The following is a 24,061-nucleotide window of genomic DNA, read 5'->3' on the forward strand; positions in this document are numbered from 1 at the left end:
ACATGTGACTTGGTATAATTTGTTTTCAATGACGCCAAGGATCCCATTAGAACCAAGACGACTTAAGGTTGTGACTGTCCTGCACCGACGACAGTATCTACGTTCAATATCTATTCTTATACAACCATCAACTCACGTTGAACATTTTATGATTGCATTCTGCATTTTGTGATTAAGATGTTTTACCTTGCTTGTTTTTTACTCAATTCACCCCATGATACTAATAAACTAAAATGAACTTTTCGACATGCACTCTATATTTTCAGACATTACATTCTCATAGGAACATTTATTCACTCTGACGCCGTCATCAGCTGCACGAATTGGCGTATATCCGTGCACAAGCACACAGGGAGAGATTATACACTCGGCTGTAGGATGTTAACAACATCGATTTTATGTCATGAATCTTCTTTACTTAGCTGAGGACACATTTAGCATAATTACATCACGAACAAAAATAATGTGTTACTATGCCATATGTTTGCTCGGAAAAAGATAAAGTGCTATACAAATCACAGTGATGTTAGACCTTGATAGATTTATTATGACATTGTCATCCCTGGTTGCTGTCAGTGCCAGAAAGGTTTATTCTGGGGTCACGGTAGTTCAGTTGTCTTTGGAATAAATTTCGATGTACAGAGTTGTGTCCCTTAGTCATGTCAGGATCTGCTGATGTGATTCTTTGATAGGTTTATTATGACATTGTCATCCCTGGTTGCTGTCAGTGCCAGAAAGGTTTATTCTGGGGTCACGGTAGTTCAGTTGTCTTTGGAATAAAATTCGGTGTACAGAGTTGTGTCCCTTAGCCGTGTCAGGATCCGCTGATGTGATTCTTTGATAGGTTTATTGTGATATTGTCATTACTGATTGCTGTATATGCTACAACTGTCTATCTTTAGGTCACGGTGGTCCAGTTGACTTTGATGTAAATTTGCTTTGCAGTGTTGTGTCCCTTAGCCATATCAGGATCCACAGATGTTGAGTTCGAAAAAAACTTATTTTGTTCTGACAATAATCCTTGGTTTGACAACATCATTCACATTCCTTTTACGATTTACTTGCGTCCCTTCCCTCCTCTATTAATCAGACAAGTGTATAAAAGTGAAATACTGTTCAAAACGCCGCAAACGCCAACTCACTCGCTCGGATTCATCCGTCGAAGTGTCTTGACTGACATATGTCCACATGAGTCTTTACCAGAACCATGCCTACAAGATGTTAATGATCTTAACTGCCCACAACTTGTGTTTTGTCAAAAAAAAACAGCCCGATACATCATAATTAAAATATCATTAAATATTTTGTTAGGTAACTATGGTTATAAGTACAGTCATCCTCTGTTATCCAGGGTTACAAATATCCAAGAGGAGCTCCATCATTGCCAAGTGGCGTCAAAGTGATGACTGGAGTTGAACTTAATTCCTGTTAGCTAAACTATGGCGATAAACATACCATGGTTTAATGACGTTAGGAATTACACCCATGAGCGAGGGAAATTCTGTGCTGAGTTAGTGATAGGAGAGATTGAATTGCTAACGTCGTAAGCTTTGGTTGCAAATGGTTCCAGTGTAATTATCATGGAACCCAGACATAACACACGGCAAAATCGTGAAGGGATTTCAGAAGAGATAAACGTAAAACCAGCGTGCATGCTGTGTAAATCAGCGTAGCGTATTAACGCAAAGTGCGCCGACGGTTTTTGCGTTTATAATTCCATAAACACAAGAGTATATTGAAGACAATTCTTCTCAATAAATACGTTTAACAATGTTAACTCTTCGGGCTGCTTCATTAACGTGCAAAAATTGTTGCCAACAATACGAAATCAGTGTCACCGATACAAGCACCGCCCATTCTATTATCCGCCAATCGGGAAACAAAACTTCGTTTGTAGGCATGGCATAATTTGTTTTGGGTTTATGGAATCATAACGCAAAAAAATGCTTGGTTAGCCAATCAAATGTCACGGAATCACTTGCAATTTATTGATTGTGAAATATTAGAAACACATTGCTGAGTTATTTTATGTCTACATAATGATACGTTAAGCATTGCCATGGTATCTCAGTTAAACGTGACTTGCCTTTCAAAAAAGCCGAAAACAGATTTAACTGTATTTTTGAAATTTATGCACAACACCAGATCTGAATAGGATTTCATAATACAACTCTTTTATTCCTACCCCATACAATGTGTGAAGCCAATGTCGTGTGACCCCGCCGTGATATCGCAGAAAGAGCGCTAAAAGCGGCTTAAAACTCACTCACTCTATATCCCTTAGAGTGGTTTTGCCATGTATTTGGACCGTGGAACCCCGTTATTCCGGACAGTAGCGCTTCAGACTAACGAATCATGGTCACGAAGTTACTTCAGGACATATTTAATCAATAATAATGATAATAATAATAATAATAATAATAATAATAATAATATATAATAAAAATCATCATGATGATAATAATAATAATAATAATAATAATAATAATAATAACGACGACGACGACAACAACAAAAGTAAATTAAATAAATAAATGCAACTAAACCCTTTCCATAACCATGCTATAGTGAGGAAATACGGACATATTGTGTAAGTAATATCAGGAGCAGAAGTGGCATCCGTCACAAACACATGTAAAGACAAGTCAAGTGTTCACCTGAACAGACACGGGTAAATATGGCACAAGTCACGATAGGTAAATTGCATCGGACATCATTTGATCACTGATGTGTCAACTTTGGAAATGTCCTCAACATTTCTGCCATGAAACATTTTGAAAGCTTTACTAAGGCCTGGAATTCTATGAACCAGACCCAACAGCCTATGAGCAAGAATCGTACGACTCTCTTTGAAATCTTCGAAAAAGCAGCATGTTCCATTGTGCCTCAAAAGTTTTGAAATGTAAACACCAAAGGCTGGAGCTGCTCGAAAACTGCTCGATATAAAAGGAAAGTTGACAATGGAAAAAGTTGAAGTCATCCCTCTTGTCAAACAGTCTTGTGGGGAGTGTTTTTGTCACTCTGTGTCTTTGTGCATAGTTAAAACACATTTCCGCTAAACATACGCTCTTGCTTCAGAATTTTCTATGACCCTGTTCACTTGTAAAACGTTGCCACAAAAAGCAAATAGATAAAACAAATATAATTATTGGAAATGTCTTACGGTGCTAGTGGGAAAATCCATTTAATCACAATTAGACATTTCACGTTGGCAGCAAAATCGAGCAATAAAATATAGCTATGGGAAATTATTTTGCATGCGTGTCTATACTGAAATTATTACCAAGATTGGATTTAAAGCAGCACTGGTGTGTTTATAAACATGAAGATAACTTATTAATCTAAATGATATAGAAATGTCATGCACATTTCCCCTTGTGTTATATGTGAATGAATGTATGCATGAAACGAACGGGTAATCGTCATCATCATCGTCGTCGTCGTCGTCATCATCATCATCATCATCATCATCATCATCATCACCATCATCATCACATCATCGTCATCACCACCACCACCACCATCATCACCAACATCATCATCATCATCATCATCATCAGCATCATCATCATCATCATCATCATCATCACCATCATCATCATCATCATCATCACAATGAATTTGTATAGCTATGAAATGTATGCCGTAAAAGGTGCTAAGTCGGCGCTTTGAAATACAAGATTCACGACTGTGTCGAGTAATGATCAGCTTTGAATTTTAGGACTGATTTCGATCTTGTGGTTCTGACAGAAAGAAGATTGTTCGAAAAGTGTTTTTGAGAAGGCTCTGTCCCAGATCGATGTTTCACTTAATGTATGAGGAAAAGCCCGAAGTGATGCAGGTGTTAGACGTTTACCATTTTGGTGAAACCCACGAGCAAGGGTATGATGCTGAAGCCGTGTGACTCGTGGTCAGAGCGGAATTAAACCCAAATCACTCACTCCCTTCACTTCAGTTTTAATAACACGTTTAACTCGGTTCCAAGTACGTCTTCGGTTCGTTCGTCCATGGTGTATTGTGATGCGGTCGACTTTCTGCCTGAAGTCATTGTCAAGTTTTGTTCAAGTATCTTTTTTGCATGTATGAACCCTTGTCCCTTGCAACCAAAGAACGCATGTGTCTAGAAAGTTTAGGCTTCATAACAAAAATATTTCTAGGACACATTTTCTCACGGGTATGGTGCTGAAAAAATAGAAACATAATCAGTCTGTACCGGGATTCGAACCCACGATCAAAGGTTTCTTGCACGCCTAAGGGACGCAACTCTGCACAGCGAACTGCAGCGTCTATGAAGATGGCCACCCGTGCCGCCGCAAGAAGATGAAACACACTGTAACACCGTATGGAATCTTTCTTCACAAAATAAGTACCGGACGAATAAATATGATAGTGTGTGTACTATAATGTCCAGTATCTGAGACAGTCGATGAGAGACCCAGTAATAATCGTACGACGCTACACGCATGAATTGTTGTCCCTGACTTTAACATGTTTGCATGTACTTACTGGCATGGAAATCTGTGTACAATCAAGATCGGAAAGGGGAGTGTTAGGTCGCCTTTGTTTCTCTATCGGGGAGGGGTTAAAGAGTACACTTTCAACGAACTGATCGACTAGAGAAACACACTGAATTGATTTTCTCTTTTATCAGTTTACCAGCCATCGATCTTGACAGGTATACGTGGCTCCTATATATTGGTTTATTGGTATTTGTCGTCTCAAAGTGTGACTTTCATTATTGAGAATCGTGAAAAATTGATATTCCATCTCGTGGTTTATGATGTGAATCTTAATATGACCTGGACTGATTGGGGCCATTGTTACTTTCTGTGTTGTTTATTTGATAAAAGTATCCCGTCGTGTATTCAACAAATCATTTTTGAATATGTGTGTAGAATTTAGTTGAGTTCAGATTATAGTGAGTGAGTATGGTTTTACGCCGTTTTTAGCAATATTCCAGCAATATCACGGCGGGGGACACCAGAAATGGGCTTAGTTCAGATTATAACAGAGTGAACGATATCGAATTTGTTGACCTCAATCTAGTCCCATCCCTAGCCGGGCGGTCGGGTAGCCTGGTTCGAACGTCACGACAAACATCCGGGTTCGATTCCCGATATGGGTACAATGTGTGAAGCCCATTTCTGGTGTCCCCCGCCGTGATATTGCAGGAATATTGCTAAAAGCGGCGTAAAACCATACACACCCAGTAGTTCTCGATACGATTATGCGTGTGTTTCATGAAATCTTGGTGTATAATCAGGCTTTAGACCTGTATTTCTGAACCTGGTTATACCTTACGTGAGTGAGTGAGTATGGTTTTACGCCGATTTTAGCAATATTCAAGCAATATCACGGCGGGGGACACCAGAAATGGGCTTCACACATTGTCCTCACTCACTCACTCACCCATCCCTAGTCAATACTATATCAATGTAGTTTTAGTGATAGCAGGCCCACTAAGATTTCTGCCGCTCTCTTAAATACTAATGGACAATACCGTCACCTAATTGTTAATTCAACCATAATCGTCAAATGTCACGCCCAAAATCAAGGTACGATACAATCAGCATGCACATTGTGGAGTCTGTTCCCGATATGTTCGGCTAAGACATTACTGTTGTACACTCGGACCCACTCGGCTTATTCTGTTGACTACCCAGTGCCTGTATTTGCGTAGTAATATGAACAAACTCACTCTAAACCGTGTCCCGCCGCAAATGGTTCGTTCGCATGACATTTTGTGACAATAGGTTATTCTGTGCTAATGAAAATTAGTCAAACACATTGATTTAAATATAGAATGAAGGTTATAAAAATTCACGACTTCCATCAGCTGGTTATGTTGTTTCGCGTGATAGTCACGTGCACGAAACAAGATCCAATATGGCTTCTAGTCGGTGCTGGCGAAGGACGTATTGGACTGGGTAGAGCCGAGGCGACATTACTGCTTGAAATGGGATTAAACCTCATTGACCCACCCATAGTAAGGAACAACGACGTATAGCTTGTGTGTACATGTCTGCTTCCAATTGGATACGCCTATAATCAAAATGTTAACAAATTGTTTCAACCTAATACACCTAGGATCTGGAGTGAAGACAAAAATGCCAGTCATCGCCACAATTCGTGGATGCAAATGTGTTTGTTCCAGAAGCAAATGGTCGAATTAGCCTTCTTGACCCATTAGCAGTCTTGTTCCGGGTGGGCTTGAGTATCTCCTTTATCCGAACATTAACTTACAGACGCGGCTTCCTGGAGCTGCACGAGAGTGGGGGACTGTTCGCGGTCGGGGAACTCAAGTGGCAGCTCGTCCTGTGTCTCCTGGGAGTCTATGTTATCTGCTACTTCAGTTTGTGGAAGGGGATCCACACTTCAGGGAAGGTAACTCTGCTTTTACCTTCCTTAAGGGGATGCAACTCTTTCAAACCTAATCGAAGCCATACCAAATAAAAGTCTGGAAGTCACTGGCGAATCCAGAAGGCGGAGTGCAGGGGGTGCACATCCCATCTTTCTTCAAACACCATATTTGTGAACTGTCTCTTCGACAAAGTTACTTTGTAACTTTGGTATTATGTGCATCCAACCTTTTTTCAGAATCCTAGAACCGGCTCTGAACGTATTAATAAACTGTTGCCGTCATGCATATCTCCGATGTAAATATATACGCTCATCGTGTGTAATATGTTAATGTTATATTGATAATCTTCAAAATATTAGTAACATCAGAGACCATAAAATCAAAATTGAAAGAAATATTTTATGTTCTCCGGTTATTGAAGCCATGTTACTCAATACTGGAAAAGGAGGTAACTCTAAATGTGTGTTCCAGGTGGTGTGGTTTACGGCTTTGTTCCCCTATGCCGTGCTCCTCATCCTGATGGGGAGGGGCGCGACGCTCCCGGGGGCTGCGGAGGGTATCAAGTATTACCTCAACCCCAACTTCACCAGACTCGCTTCGCCTGAGGTGAGTAGACGGTGGGGGTTTGGAGACACCAGTCTGTCTGTCTGTCTAGATTGATATTCAGAATTGCCTATTTCTTTTGGAACTGTACTGAAAATACACTTACATATAGATAATACTACAATATGTTCTCCATTTTATTTTTCCAATTTCAACTAAATATGGGAGGAACACATGCTTGCAACAGATTTTCTAACTCTAACGATACGATGATCATTATTTTTGTTTCCTAAGGTCCATCTTCCCGAGGCAAGGTAGTTAACTGCCTATAAAAGTCCAGATTCCTCTCTTGCCGAACTAGGCTGAAATGTAAGGTGTTATATTTTGGCTGGACTAACGAGTCCCTGCATAGTCCAATCAAAATCGCGAAACGAAATCGCCACCCGGTTCGTAAAGTACCGTGCAGATTTCGGTGGATTGCAGGATTTGCAAAGTATGTGTCCCGTCAACCTAGCGTCAACAGATATTTTCCAAATCTTTTCATAGATTTAATCAAGGTGTTCACGTGATTTGATCTTGATTATCGATCAGATCGTCTCGACTGAGAGCCGCCATTTTGTTCGAAGCCAATGCAAGTGATATGAGAAGTGGAATCTGATTGGTCATTAGGTGGCGCTACGACCGAGCTTAGAAATTCCAGCCTAGTTCGGCAAGGGTGGAAACATGACATTCACAGTCATGTCTCAGGAAGATGCTTTAGTTGATGGTGATACAGTGTATAGAACATTTAACACATACAAAACAATTGAGATTTAATCTAATCTTCTACACCTAATTAAACTCCATATTGATAATGATACTCCAAAGCGTGTCATTTAAGCACTTGACATTAGAGGCGGTCCATTTGAAATCCGGGGGAGGAGAGGGGCTGGGATTTTGAATCGCGATTAAAAAAAAGTAAAACACCCTTCCCGAATATCAAATGGTCAGTCCCTAACTCTCTTCCTCTGTACCAGGTGTGGGTTGACGCCGCTACACAGGTCTTCTTCTCCCTGGGGCCAGGGTTCGGCGTGCTGTTGGCCTTCGCCAGTTATAATCCCATCACCAACAACGTGTACAGGTGAGAACAGGACCATGGGTGGTGCATGGGTTACCAAAACCATGTTACATGTCTCTCTCTCTCTCTCTCTCTCTCTGCTAATCTCCAGGTGTATTTGTCTGACTGTTAATCACAATATGTCTGTTCATCTGCAAGTGTGTGTATCAATCCTCCCCCCCTCTCTCTCTCTCCCTCTCTCTCTCTCCCTCTCTCTCTCTCTCTCTCTCTCTCTACCCGTCCGTCCGTTTCTTTCTATCTCTTTCCATCTTTCAGTCGTGTTGAGAAAGGTAAATATGTCTTTGTCTATCCATTAAATTCATAAAGACTTTCATTAAAATACTGTTTTACCATACTCAATCCATTAATCGTACAGTAACGGTTTTATTACCAGGCCTGAGTCATGGAGCTTGCAAACAAGGGCAGGAGGACATTTAATTTTAGAATGTACTTTTGCCCATGTATCCACGGAGTACATGCGTGCTTCATCTGGCCATGACATACACGATCGACCGACTGCATTCAGTTCAGATCGCGTTCTTCATGACCCGTCAAATGTTTCAACTACAAATGGCGAAATCTTGTCTTGTGGGTTCATTACACAAGCCGGCCTTTGGAAAGCGGGAATTATTGGCGCAAATTCGTCCTTCAAGAAGCGGACGACAAAAGGACAATGCAGCCATATTGGACGACGAGATGTCATCGATTATGCCAATATGGCTCTCATGCCTGAGTTTCTGGAAATGGAAGAGAGAAAAAATTTCCCGCCAAATTTCATTAACTTTTGACAGTAGGCAATGGGGCGGTTTCCTTGAGCACTTGAGAAAGGCTGGTTAGAGATTAGCGCTGCAGAGGTATGGCGGGAATTGATGTGGGGTCACGCGCTCATCTTTGGATACCCTCGAGCCAGAACATTATGCAGAGGGCAATATTTCTGAAGGGAACGGAAACCGCTTCCAGACTGTGATTGGCAATACTGTCAACTTAAGTTAAAATTACTCAAAGCCGCGAAGTCGTGGACCAGAGACGAGGCAATACAAACGTCATAATTGGCCATCACTCGTATAGTATGGTTAATTGCTACACCGGAAATCGCCTGCCCAGCAAAGGTCACTTCCACTTTGTCCTCCGTGAAAGGTGTAAAACTTGAAAGGATTGCGACTGTGATATTTTGCCAATAAATGGGCGATGATTGTCTCTTTAGATGGAGAAATGCCGTGGTCCGGGGGACGTCGTAACACCCAGTGTGCAGCAGCGTTGCAGCGTTAGATCATTCTCTTTGTGTAAATGATCGCGATATAACGTTGTTTATATGGTCAGATTTAAGTTATGTCATTGCTGCACCCGTCTGTATTTTTCAAACCCCAATATGTTTTATTCTTTCTAAATGTATAAAAAATGCATGGTCGTGCACAGACTATGCTGATGTAGCTGCGCTGTTGTTTATATTTTCTATTATCTTCATTTTTGTATGTTTTACTTTCACGTTAAATGATTGTTTCACTTAATGCATATTTAAACATTTGGTTATCCGTATAATCAATAATTTAATTCCATTTCTCTCATGGCGTTGGGGTAGACTAATGGTTAAAGCTTTCGCTCGTGACTCCAGTGTCCCGGGTTCGATTTCCCATATTCAGTGCATGAAGCTCATTTTAGGTGCCGCCGCTGTGATATTGCTGGAGCATTTCTAATTGCGTCGTAAAGTAAAACCAGACTCCCTCACTCATTCATTCATCCATCAAATTATTCCTTTAACGACAAACAAACTGTACTACGTTTATGTTTACTGGTGATTTGTATGCAATGCTATACGACAGAAACCTATACGTTCTCCTCGTTGAAATCAGATTACCTTCCTTAAACGTGCCAGGATCCGAAGATTCGCCCCCGATTATTATCCTTCAACTGTCAGCATCATATATATTTTATTTCACCAAAGCGGCAAAGGCAAACAATTGACTTGCCTCTGCATGTGTTTGTGACAGGTGCCACCGGTGGGGCAGGGTACGTTAAGCTTTTCGCGAACACCTGGCATCATCGCTATTCGATAGTGATTCATAAACAAATGCTCATGATTCACTCGGAATTCACTTTCAGCAGAGATTTCTTATGAATATGGAATGTGCCTGTCGCTTTTATCTACACAGTAAGCTTGAAAAATTAAATTACTTTTTTCTCATGACCCCCATCCCCTCTTTTCAAGCGTTTTAAAAAATCATATAAAGCAAGGATATTCTTTAACTGGCCTAAAGTTGACACGACATTATATAACTGAAGACCCGTGAAGTCAACCCAGGCTTGCCGTAAAAGGCGACTGTGCTTGTCGTAAGAGATGGGATCGGATGGTCAGGTTCGTTGACTTGGTTGATGCATGTATTGCAATTGGTTTCCCAATTGTGTAAATCGATGCTCATGATGTCAATGACTGGAGTGTCCAGTCCAGACTCGATTATTTACAGACCGCCGTCATATAGCTGGGATATTGCGGGGTCAAACAAACAAACAAACAAATGATGAATTAAATCATGTTCAAAGCGATTTCCCGGCTAACCCTCTGAAGTAAAAACACCATCAGAAATCCAGGACAAAAGGTACTAAAGGAATATTTGCGTTTGGGTCTCTAGATGCTGTGACCATAAATCGTCTCAGCCAGCGAATGCGTCGTCTTCTTTGTTCGTGTCCAAGCGGTAAACGTTAGACGCGTGTCAGTTTACATGCTGATGGATTCGTTAAGAGGGTCATGTTTTGATAGACAATACCCGGGAACAACAAGCTATCGAACCTATGCACAGCAAGGAGGTTTTGAAAAGCAGTTTGGGCCTGTTCGTTGAAGCTTATCTCCCTTGCAGTGCATGTACACAGATTTGCTCTTCACTCAAAGACCCGGTTTGGAATCTCCACGTGGGTGTAATGTGCACCCCTCAGTGTGTGAGTGCTGGGATATTTCGTTGCCATTATCGTCCTCATCACTCACAGAAGTGCAGAGTATATAAACAGCGGTGTAATTTTTTTCGTGGCTTTCTTTTGATTTGGCTGGCTTCAGATCCAAAACAAGCCGTGTCCACAAACTAAAGGGTAGCCTAGTGGTTAAAGCGTTCGCTCCTCATGCTGAAGGTCCGGGTTCGATTCCTAACATGGGTACAATTTGTGAATGTGTGTCCCCGCCCTGATATGGTAAAAAGCGGCGTAAAATCCCACTTACTCATTTACAGTGGGAGTGAGTGAATATGGTTTTACGCCGCCTTTAGCAATATTCCAGCAATATCACGGCGGGGAACACCAGAAATGGGCTTCACACATTGTACCCATGTGGGGAATCGAACCCGGGTCTTTGGCGTGACGAGCGAACGCTTTAACCACTTGGCTACCCGACCGCCCTACTCATTCATATGTAATACATAAGAATATCAAGGGCGTGTTTCGTGTTAAGTTTTGATAATACTAAAATGATGATATATTAATGTAATGATATACGTCAGGCTTGTGCCAGAAATCTATGTGCGTGGGTTCGAATCCCATATTCTTCCAGATTATGTTTGTCAGCGGTATACCGGTGCTCGTGGATTTCACCAAAGTATTACAAAACTACTTTCTATGTTATTCCTCCCACATCCAGCCCATACGCCGTGATGTTAAAAGAGAAGTTAAACCAAATTAATAAATGTGTTACCAAAGAAAACGTTATTCAAGGGCACCGTGGGGATTCCGAGTTATAATTGATCCCCACTTACATGTGATTGTTATAAGAGGCCGCGAAATCTAGGGATGGTCAGGATCGGTGACTTGATTAATTGCGCGTCATCGTACGCTGACAATGTTTGACATTGTTCATAACATCAACCACCAGTTTCAAGTATTATTTACAGGCCGGCATCGTATAGCAGGAAGAGTGCGGCGCAATCTCATTGAAATCCGATCATTAACACCGATACGATGCCTCTCTGAGTGAAGATCTGGGGACACCTTCACAGGAGGTCGCGTCGGGTGAACCCTGAGCGAACTATGACCGACCAATCTAAATAAAGGATGCGTGTGCTCTTTAGCCATTCAGATGCCCGCTTTCTGAATAATTCGGTTCATTTCTTTACCACCTCTATTCGAAAATTTCAATCTTAGCATAATGAAAATATAACTCAAACAAAACACAAATATAGTCTTGATAGGATAGTTCACCAAATGAACTGGAATACTATGGCGCTCAGAAACGACTGGAATGATAAAATATCCACACCAAGATATTAGCGCGGCTGTATTATTTTCCGTTCGGAACTCTCCGATTATATTCGCTTTCGAATAAACATAGAACCAAATCCCTGAGATGTATTTATTATCCCGGTTTCGTCTTTTACAGGGACGCTCTAATCACCAGCACCATCAACTGCCTGACCAGCTTCTTTTCCGGCTTTGTCATCTTCATGATCCTTGGCTACATGTCCGTCAGGTCTAACCAGCCTATCGATAAGGTGGCCACCGACGGTAAGATCGCGCACATCGGACGTTATGTACAAGTATATAGTCATAATCGTACCTTTCGCAAGCAGATATACACCAGCAAGACCTATGGGAATTCGACACATCCAAGTTCGACACAGAGAGGTTTGCCTGTGTGTGCTTTGGCTGCTACCCGCAAAGATCCGGGTTAGAATTGTCCGTGTCAACTTACACTGATCCAAACAGGTGTCCAAACAGGTGTCCAAACAGGTGTCTTTATGGATTGGCGGGATCGGGTGGTCAGGCTCGCTGACTTGGTTGATGTATGTCATCGATCCCAATTGCGTGGATCGATGCTCATGATATAAATCACTGGATTGTCTTGTCCAGACTCGATTATTTGCAGACCGCCGTCATTTTGCTGGAATATTGCTGAGGGTGGCGTTAAACAACAAACAAACAAACCAAATTTATGGTCTGGGTGGTCAGGTCACAGCCAATTCTCGATATATCGTACTTTGTTCTTCAGAACTCCAAGTTTCCCATTTGCTTCGAAGCAGTTACATATTCTGTAATGGTAACACAAATGAAACTGTGTCACTTTTTTGGTGCAATGCAGTCTCGACTAATTCAACCACTGTTCTTTATGTTCTTTAAGTGGCCATGTTTCTTTCAGGGCCTGGCCTCGTTTTCATCGTATACCCGGAAGCTATAGCCACGCTCCCGTGGTCATCGTTTTGGGCCGTCATATTTTTCCTCATGTTGCTAACCCTGGGTCTTGACAGTTCGGTGAGTAGCAACCGTTTGTCAACAATAAAAACATCACCAGTTTTCTCTGAAAGGGGGAGACCCAGACATTCATTACCTTCAACACCTTCAGTGCGACGCTGAGCACAGATTTCTTACCCTTGCTTTCACCAACTTCACAGGGCCCGTGAAGATCCGGGGTAGAATAGGTCTTCAGCAACCCATGCTTGCCGTAAAAGGCGACTGTGATTGTCGTAAAAGGCGACTAACGGGATCTGGTGGTCAGGTTCGCTGACTTGGTTAAAGCTTGTCATCTATACCAATTGCGTGGATCGATGCTCACGATATCAATCACTGGATTGTCTGGTCCAGACTCGATTATTGACAGACCGCCGTCATATAGCTGGAATATTGCTGAGTGCGGCGTTAAACAACAAACGAACCAACCAACCAACTCCACAGCCTAATGAATAAGGAGAACTCAGTACGTTGCTTCATCAGGCCTCTGTTGTAAACTGCCGGGCAAAAGAAAGTATACACCCATGTTTGATGATGGCTCGAAATGAAACAGATAAGAACTGGTTATTCGATGGTGATGTATTTGGTACGGGTATCATAGTTGTGTTTTGGACCTTAAGCTTGCAATGTTTCTGCGACTGTTTTTAGCCTAGTAACGTTTTGATCAAATTCAATTTTGAAATGTATACTTTGTTTTGCCCAGCGGTTTAATCGGCATTGGTCCGACATCTCTTAACGTTAGTTTAAATAAATATCCGAACATTTTGTCATTTAATAACGTCAAAAACCAGTGTGTCTTCTGAAAATATTGATGCATTCAAAATCAAAACGCCACACGTTTACATGTCAATCCTAGAGATATGTACAAAATCGAATTTCTGCCATATGCTACATGTACGTGTCAAACAAATATTTAGGCATCAACAACGATCACAAACTAAGCAATTAAACGACGATTCCCTAGTAAAATTGTAAGTATCAGTGTGTGTCGCTAATTGACCAGACAATATTGAATTGATTTGTCAAGAATCTGGTACAACTGCATCCTTTCAGTATTCATCAGAGAGGTTAAGAGTGCGCGATTGATCGTTGACGGGACGGTAAATAACTTCATGACTATTACAAAACAAGCAATAGATCATCCGAAGCACACTCACTGATGCAGATATTTCCAATATTTGTTCAGAACCAAGTATCTTATCATTACCAGCAATATGCATAAGTGACACACGTGTTGATACAACACTGTCACGCCACCTAGCGGAGAGTCCGAACAGCCGGAAGTCCAAACCTTCTTGAAGATGGCCGACTTTGAGGCAAGAGGTTCTTGGTCGATTTTATCGCTATATTCTGCTCCAAAACCTGATTGTCCGTTTACTTCATTGGAGGCAGGCATTTTCCCATTCATTTGCTATTAACGCCGGTCGATGGCGCCACTACTTAACTTCCGGTATGGCATGGACAAAGAGAAGGGTCTTTCAGAAGGCAAACATGACGCAGTTGACACGGACAATTAAGAGGTACCCGGGGCTTGTATATGTGATCAATACGCGATTCACAACGAAAAACGGGCGTTATAGTATGGTCCTTGGCCATAAACATTGAACGGGGTTGATGTTAAGGATTAAAGAAGTCATGGATACTACTGCCCTGTTGACGAAAATAGCCGCACCCACAAACGTTACTTTGTTAGACAAGTAAAAACGATAAATGTCCTAGTATGATTAGGACTGGCCATATTCTTACTGCAGGCGTAAAGTGTTAGTGTGTTTTCTAGGGGCGGGTTCTGAAGTAGATTTAATTGATGGAACGTAATCAATAGAGGACATGAAATGAACTAGGCAATAACTAGGGTGTGCATTTCAATGTTTTCCATGTCAGCACAAAATATATCGTATTGTCAGGTTGTACTGATGGGTACATTTTATATCGACAAATAAGAGTTATAGTGTGAGATAGTAAAATATATTGTATTGTATTGTATTGTATTGTATTGTATTGTTAATCAGGGACAAACTGGTCGCGAAATCCTACATACTGCACGCAAGTAAATTGAAAAAGGACTCTATCTAATTCACACACATACAAACAGGCGCACGCACGAACGCACGCACACACACACACACCACTTAAAATTAAGTTTAAAATACAATACACAGTCGAATGCTTCATACACTGTCTGCAGCGCTAGCATTTGTAGACTTGTTTCAGTTGGGGAAGTGACTTCCTCTGAGAATGCAGAATCCTAGGTCACTTGTAGAGTTCTGTATTCTCTGAAACCCCTATTTTGTAACCTGGGATACCTACAATTAAGGGTTTGAGTCCACTGGACCCCCCAAATAAACATCCCAGGTAAATACCTGAATTATTACAGTACATTACGTAAAAGGCGACCATGCTTGTCTTAAGAGGCGACTCACGGGATCGGGCGTTCAGGCTCGCTGATGCATGTCATCGTATTCCAATTGCGTGGATCGAAGCTCATAATGTCAATCGCTGGACTGGCTGGTCCTAGCTTGATTATTTACAGACCGCAGACACTACACTACCCTACCCTACACTACCCTACACTACACTACACTACACTACACTACACTACACTACACTACACTACACTACACTACACTACACTACACTACACTACACTACACTACACTACACTACACTACACTACACTACACTACACACCACACCACACCACACCACACTACGCCAGGAAAACTACTCAAACACCCCAAACTATATATTTACATATGAAATAGATTTTTTTTAAATCGTATGCTGTATTAACTTTCTGACAAAACAATGTTGTTGTTTACAAAGTGACATACTCCTGTTGAAATACAGGGACCGAAATTGATCATGTGATGACGTGTTTTGTATTTATTCCATAACAATAATTATATAAAACAATTATAATCTATCTTTTTAACTTTACTAATAATTGCAACAATATTTTAAAAGCTGTTTCAATTATGAATGTGTTCGCTAGTACATCTCTTCTGCAGTTTGGAGGATCAGAGGCTATACTGACGGCTGTTGGTGATGAGTTCCCGATCCTCAAAAGACACCGTGAACTGTTTGTGGGAGGGCTGTTCACGCTATACTTCTTCGTGGGACTTGCCAGCTGTGCTAAGGTGACCTAAGTAATAGTCAACAACTTGTTGAATAATGGCTGGATGTTCACGACGGTCTATGTATAAACTAGTCCGGGCCAGGTGCATAACGTGTTTGTGGAATTAAAATGGTTCCATTCTTGGTTTGCGCAGCAAAATTAGCGCTTTTTGCCAAAATTATAGTACCATAGTGCACACGCAAGTGCGCATGCGTGGCCTCTAATTTTGACGCCGTGAGATTTCCGGGCTTAGAATATGTCTTTACAAAATCTGTTTGTAGAAAGGGGCGGCTGAATGGATCTGGTGGTCACGCTTAGTAACGTGGTTGGTGGCGTGTCAGCATACCCCAAAAGAGGTGGATCGATGCTCATTATATCAATCACTGACTTGATTATTTACGGAACGCCGTCATATAGTTGGGATATCGTTGGTTGCAGCGTTAAGCAACAAACAAATCTAATTCGACATGGTGTGATTTAAATATTGTTTTAGGCAGAAGTCGGCACGATCTCATTACAATCAGATCTTAGTCCTCGCTTCCGCTGAACAATGATTTGATGACATCTCATTAAATGTCGCGTCACAAAGACCTTTCGGGAACTTGGACAGACCAATGAAATGACTAAGAAAAAGTCGACATTATCCAATCAGGAAGCAGCTTTCTAGAGCTTTACGGCACAAACTTGCGACTACGCTTTGAAAAATGTTTTGAGGCTCTCGACTCACAATTTGAAGACCATGGAAGCGTATAAGTGCCACGGTATTATCTATGTTGATGATAAATATATTTTTTACACTTTGGCACCAATACACTTCCATAGAAGACTGAAGAAAAGACATTTCTGGAATGTCTAATATATAAGCGAGGTTGTATGGCAGTACTTCCTACGGGTTATGGAAAGTGACCCCAAATTGGATGTCCTCAGATCATTGTTTAGCATTAGGAGAACTAGGATCTGATTGTGACGAGATTGGAGTCAGCTACATCACAGCAGACAGTGAATACTATAACCAATCAACGTACAGCTTGAACAGCGCCATCAGGTCACCATGACCCACGATCTGCAATGGCAGACATTGTTACCACCCGATTCTCATTTAATGCTCTGGAGCATTGAGAACTGGAACAAAACACTGTTGCCAATAATATAATATCTTTTTACATAATAAAACAATTGAGATATATTGTTTCCTTGTCCCGGATATGTTCTGAATGCATAACACTGGAGACGTTTTCTAAATCTTCGGGAACATTGTGTTAGATTATAATAATTAGGATTTGATCTTAACATTATTCTATTATTCTATAAGGCAACTCAAAGTCAGATGACAAAGTCAATGAATTCCTTTTTGAAGCATTTCGTTATTGTCAACTAAAAAAATAACTATTCAGGCTTTTGTGTCCAATTATGTTAGTTGTAAATAGTCGAATGCATGTATCGATATACTAAAGTAAACTTCTAAAGTTGTTTTTTTCCATAAATACTGCTCCTGGAGCTTTTTTCAAATCCTATTGATTATCAGAAAAATATGTTCGAATTAAAATCTGGTGTTTCAGGGTGGAGCTTATGTCGTCACTCTGTTTGACAAGTTTGCAGCCGGTTATTCTATTCTGTTTGCCGTATTCTTCGAAACTCTTGCAGTCTCGTGGGCTTACGGTATGTATATCAGTCCAGTGCACTCTAAATATATCGACACCTTCATAGATTCTGGAAATTGGTCTCTTAATAGGCCGACACCTGATTAAGTCCTGTCTGAACTGAACTCTTAAAATACAGACACCTGTTTTGGTTCTGTCTAGACTGGACTCTTAATAATCAGACACCTGAGTAAGTTCTCTCTAAACTGACATAGCATTTTGGTCCTGGCAAAAATGTGGAATATCCTCAGAAAGTGTAACTGTTAGGTAAGAAATTGTTGTCTAAACCAACATTGTTTGTCTGGTTTCAGTGGTCGGTTTAGACAAAATGTATCCATTTAACATAAACCCAATGTGTTGTGTGTGCAGGAGTGGACCGTTTCTCCGAGGACATCTGCGTGATGGTGGGCCACAGGCCGGGACCCTACTGGTGGATCGTCTGGAAATACATCGCACCCGTGTTTCTAGTGGTATGGTCATTAGTTATACAGCTTTATGGAGTAAATACAAGTAACGAGGAATCACCCATTATATGTCCCGATTTTATTAATTATTATATAACTGAGCCTTGACGAGAAACTTTCAATATTCATTCACGAGGAAAAATATTCAGTTATTCCGAATCGCGAGAAGGTTATCTTTTATATTGCCAATGGTCTGCTTCTTAAGATAATGAAGAAAAATGTTTGTTACCTGATCTCAAGTGGGGGCATTAAGGCCCTGTTACACTATCAAAAACTTTGATAAAAAACTTGGTTTTTCTTGGTCCAAGTTGGACTGTTTACACTCATCAAAGTTTTGGTTGAAATTATCTTGCCACAGTGGATGCTACTGACGAAGAATGTTTGGCTGTTGTCACATGTATTTTGTGTATTGCCATGTTGAGAAGGCGGCATCGGGGTAGGCAAAGGCCTATTTGGTCCCGAGAATGGCTGCTCGTTGTTGAAACAAATCAGTTAATTCTTCCAACATCTCGTCAGTCAAAAATAGTTGACTCATGCACTTCCGGTTGAAACAGGGTAAATGTTCCTTGCAGTCTGATTGGCTAAATTAAATCAACGTCATCAAACTTTGATCAAGTTTGACGAGAAATAGGATCGGTTTCTATTCCATCAAAGTCCCGTCAAAATCTTTGTCAAAGTTTTTGACGGCATGTTACACTATCAAAAACTTGGTCAAAATGGACTTTGACCAACTTTTTGATCAAAGGTTTTGATAATGTAACGGGGGCTTTAGTTGGCCTACTGTTGGAACACAAAGTTGTGTAACGTTATGAACAATGCATGACGTCATTTGGCGTTCATTTGACGTCGCTGTGGGCATCTTGGCAAACGATGAAAACAATAGAACAATCGGAACGAAGTAGCCAATCAGCATAGAGCAACCAAAAATACTCTCGTTATCTACTCGCTAATTACTTGTTGCTTGTTGGTTATTCTATGATTACTCGTAGATAATTATTTTATTAATCCAATCATCCACACCTGCAATCATCTTCAAGGGTATATATTGCTATGGGTTTCATAAGGGTGGATGGTGAAGGGACATATACGATTTTGCCGCGAAAGAAACCTCTTATTTCGACATCTTATTTCGATATCCTAAATCAATAGACTTACCGAATAACATAGATATTATTTACCACATACAATCGAGAAAAAGTAGGGAATTTTTAACCTATTTTAACCATTTCTTCCATACACATATATGATAAATATTAGTATTTATAATGTAAATGTTAATCTGGAATTTTTTTCTCTTTTTTTTCACAACTAACTAGCGTATGGATTTTTAATAACAAATCAAATATATAAATTATTGTTATATTGGTTGCTGCTTACATTTGAAATATTGGGGAATTTATAAGAATATGTTTTAAGTCTTTGATATTTTACTGTTTCACAACAATTGAACGTATGGATTCTGAGATCATAGTTTTAAGACAACTTTCAGAGGCTAAAAGTGTGAATTTCTAAATATTTAATATGTCGCTTTTGCTTTCCAGTTCATTATGGTATTCGGTCTCATTGGACACAAGCCACTGACCTATGACACGTATGTCTACCCCTGGCCGGCCTCGCTGATTGGCTGGGGGATCGCCCTGTCATCCATATTGTGTATACCCGGATTTGCTATCTACAGAATCATCAGGAGAGAGGGGACGCTCACAGAAGTAAGTCCCGGGAATCTATAACTCTACATGTATAGTGAAACGACGTTAGTCCGGAAACCTTGTTAGTCTGGAAACACCATTAGGTCGGAAACCTGTCAATCGGAAACGCTCGTTAGTGCCCAAACCTTGTTTGTCCGGAAACACATTACTCTGGAAACTTCGTTAGTCCGGAAACCCTGTTAGTCCAGAAACTCCATTCGTCCGAAAATCTCATTAGTCCGAAAACCCCGTTAGTCCGAAAACCTTGTTAGACATGAAACCCCATTAGTTTGGAAACCCCATTTGTCCGGAAACCCCATTAGTCCGGAAGCCACGTTAGTTCGGAAACCACGTTAGTTCGGAAACCCCGTTAGTCCGGAAAACCCATTAGTCCGGAAACCTCATTAGTCGGACAATCGACTCAGTTTGCTGCTTGCAGATTTTTTCTGTGGAATGGAAAGGGTTTTGTTGCTTTTATACACAAATAAATGTCAGGTCCAGATTGGATCATTTTCAGGCCTCCGTCATATAGCCAATCACATTCAAATTGAGGAGCCTTTACTCTGATACCATACCTCTGTGCGTGGCGATCTGAGGAACACCTCCAAAGGACTGGGTGAACTTTACTCAGAGTGAACTTTACCGCCCAGTTTAAATAAAGGATGCATTGTCTCTTGAGACAGACAGCTGTCAATTTTCTAAAATTGTGAAACTTCGGTCTTCTCAAAAGAAAAGAGATATACCCTCGATGGGGCACCCTTTTGTGTGTGGATGCCATGGCCCTCAGAAACGACAGTATGTATAAATGTCCACAACAATATCATAGCGCGGCTTCATTTTATAGCTTTCGGAACTCATCGTTTTCGTCATTCAGAATGTGCTTGTCTGAATACCGAAATTTAAAAGCCCCGACGCTGATTGGCTGACTGGGAAATCACCTAGCAAAATAATCCTATCGAATGCCATACGGCGTGAATATTGCTGAATGCTTCGTTAAACAAAGTAAACTTTGGCATAACAGAGTAAATATTACGTCATGAATTCTGTCTATAATACCCAAAAGACGCTTTAGTCTTGTCTGCGAACGGGAATTTTCAAACATAATTACCACAAATAGATCTATGTAATAACAATAATTCATAATATCTGTCATCTCATTACAGCGACTCCAATACCTCCTCACACCACAAAACAACCGTGACAAAAGAAGGGCAGAGGCTCTGAACATGATCAGTATAAACGGAGGCAATGTTGGGGAGCCTGTTTGAATCTTGCCGCCATCGTAGTCTCAGCGTGGACCGGAAGTCAAGTGACGACAACAGTCCCGGAGTGAATGAAAAGAAAGAAATTGACTAGTTAAAACTGTCTCAGACCTAGCTGATATTACTGTTGGGTATATAGTTTCAGTTCTATATTCTGCAGATGCCTGTGCAGAAATGTCTGATAACGTGCACTCCTAGATATGCAAGTCAACATTGGTTGTTTTGTTTTTTTCCACGTCCGCCCCTAATATGTTGTCTGTTAAGTGCCTTAGTCCCAGCAATAGCTATTCACAAGAAAGTAGAGTCCTATAGCGCCTTTTGTGATATTTTAGCAACAGACATATGAAAATCGGAGATGAATTTATTCATTTTGGATATTTTCTATTGTGCCACTGATCATGTCAATTTTGATGATGTTTTGGTTTGGTTCGGTTTGTTGTTTTACGCCGCACTCAGCAATATTCCAGCTATATGACGGCGGTCTGTAAATAATCGAGTCTGGACCAGACAGTCCAGTGATTAACATCATGAACATCAATCCACGCAATTGGGATGCGATGACATGCATCAACCAAGTCAGCGAGCCTGATCACCCGATCCCGTTAGTCGCCTTTTACGGCAAGCATGGGTTGCTGAAGACCTATTTAACCCCGAATCTTCACGGGTCTTTGATGATGTCACAGACGTGGACATATTCAAGGGTCATTTTGACTTTTGAGGGAATCATTAAAGAGGGTATTCCAGTGCGAATATTACACAACCAACAGGAAGCATCATCGACCAATGTGCTGGAATTCAGATATAGAATATATACTTATACTACTCATCATTTGCTAAGGACCAAAACAATTATCTTTAGTCAAAGGTGTGGTCCTTAGCAAGTATTGAGTTGTGTATTCAATGCATACGCTTCATCTATTTGAGTATTCCATCAGCCGAATTCCTTCAGAAAGTTCAGAAATAGTCTTCGTTTAACACGTTCTACCATCATATACATTAATGGATAATCACCCAACCAAGACACATCAAAGCTTGTTTATTGATATCATTCAAATGTTACAAACATTGCACCATGTTGTTACAACCCTTATTTTATACGACGTTAGGGATGAATAGTTATCGTGAAAAAACCATCGTTTTTCTACTATTCACATGTGAATAGACATCGTGCATGATGAAGACACGCTTGTGATAAATACGCTTGGTGGTGAGGACAGTGGTTATATACAGTGAAACCCCGTTAATCCGGAACTCGTCTATCTGGAACTGTTCCGCACTCTTTGAACGCAAACAAACACACACACACACACACACACACACACACACACACACACACACACACACAATTATTCGTTAATCGAGAAACCTTGTTAATCCGGATTATTTCATTGGACTCATACCGTCTGGATTACGGAGTTTCACTGAATGTTAAATCGCACAAGTTAATTTGTTGATTTTCATACCCTTGTTGCTTCACGCTATAAATCTGACCGCATTGTTTTGTATATTCCATTGTCCTAGATGATTATACCAAGTACCGGCCATTAGGCCTGGATTCAGTGGTGTCAAAAGCAATACGAACCTTCTTTGAAAGGTGATCACTACGTATTATATACTGAGTACTTACAGTTTATGTGTCACTGTATTCAATCACGTTAACATGGAACAGTTATCAGGTACTGGGTCTTATGGCACTGTTTGTACTTTAAGTGTTGTTTTTTAATGGGAATGGTATTAAACTCCTGTCATAGGCTACATGTAATTTGCACCTTCGGAAGAGGTGCTAGAGTCATGCTCGGGTGCATATTTCGATTTTAGGCGTTGCGTTGTTTCTGTTTCGCATCATGCTTCTTTGCACTAGAGGATCGGAAGGCGTTGAAATGGCGTCTACCAGTCTTTGGAGTATAGTATAATCTTTGGGGAATATAACCCGAGCGCTAAATTAAACATGAGTAACATCTGGGCGTATTTCATTCATGGGTAAAATTGTGCTTTATAAGGCATGGAATCCAAATGTTCTTCTATATCAACTTAAGGTCAAGGTCAACGTCAATGTTTCCAACAATTCCGTTATTTGTTCCAGACACCCAGATTACCAGAGACATTGTCTTAAAAAAAGACAGCTTCAGTAATTTTAGTTTTGGTCGTAAACGATATATTTTCAAACAGTGAAAGATTGATCATTGAAACGTAATTGTGACAAAATACTACTTCCCTAAAACAACCGAGTCTCGTGAATTATGAAGTCGCCTTGAGGTTATTAATATAATTTTGGTATGTGAAAATATATGTGATGAAAATATTACAAATTAAGAATTAATCATTAGGTGGTTTGCTATGTTAATCAGGTTGTACTTTTATATCATTTGTTAATAACATGTTTGTTGTTACGTTATAGACTGGTTATTAATACAATATATACCGTGTTACATAAACGTAAATATATATACAGTTAGTTATTGTCTACATATAGACAGGTGTGTTTAGATGTTAAGTGTTGTACATTTCGTTTACAGACATTTCGTGAATTAGCAGTAGATTTTTTACATTCAGACAGTTTTTTTTAAAAGATTGTAATATCAATTTTGTGATTAGTCGTTAGAATGATGCGAGTTATATGCATTTCACTGTATATACTCCATAGGTGAGTACGTGTGAGTGTCGTTGATATAGAGGTGAAATAAACATATAGA

The 24,061-nt window shown here is 40.5% G+C and overlaps 1 protein-coding gene across 4 annotated transcripts in view; it reads left to right on the forward strand.

Annotated features, from left to right (window-relative positions):
* Nucleotides 1–24,061, forward strand: part of LOC139456315 (sodium-dependent dopamine transporter-like) — a 127,931-nt gene extending 103,870 nt beyond the window's left edge. For all 4 annotated transcript variants that reach the window (XM_071237944.1, XM_071237945.1, XM_071237943.1 and 1 more), the window contains 10 exons: nt 6,246–6,384; nt 6,833–6,967; nt 7,921–8,024; nt 12,355–12,479; nt 13,111–13,223; nt 16,208–16,336; nt 17,874–17,973; nt 18,324–18,424; nt 19,960–20,127; nt 21,270–24,061. In XM_071237944.1, the coding sequence (XP_071094045.1) occupies nt 6,246–6,384; nt 6,833–6,967; nt 7,921–8,024; nt 12,355–12,479; nt 13,111–13,223; nt 16,208–16,336; nt 17,874–17,973; nt 18,324–18,424; nt 19,960–20,127; nt 21,270–21,374 (1,219 nt within the window). In that variant the 3' untranslated portion in view covers nt 21,375–24,061. The remainder of the gene's footprint in view (nt 1–6,245; nt 6,385–6,832; nt 6,968–7,920; nt 8,025–12,354; nt 12,480–13,110; nt 13,224–16,207; nt 16,337–17,873; nt 17,974–18,323; nt 18,425–19,959; nt 20,128–21,269) is intronic.

Source organism: Haliotis cracherodii, unplaced genomic scaffold, assembly GCF_022045235.1.
Source record: "Haliotis cracherodii isolate W230 unplaced genomic scaffold, xgHalCrac1.p SCAF_11, whole genome shotgun sequence".
Classification (NCBI taxonomy): domain Eukaryota; kingdom Metazoa; phylum Mollusca; class Gastropoda; order Lepetellida; family Haliotidae; genus Haliotis; species Haliotis cracherodii.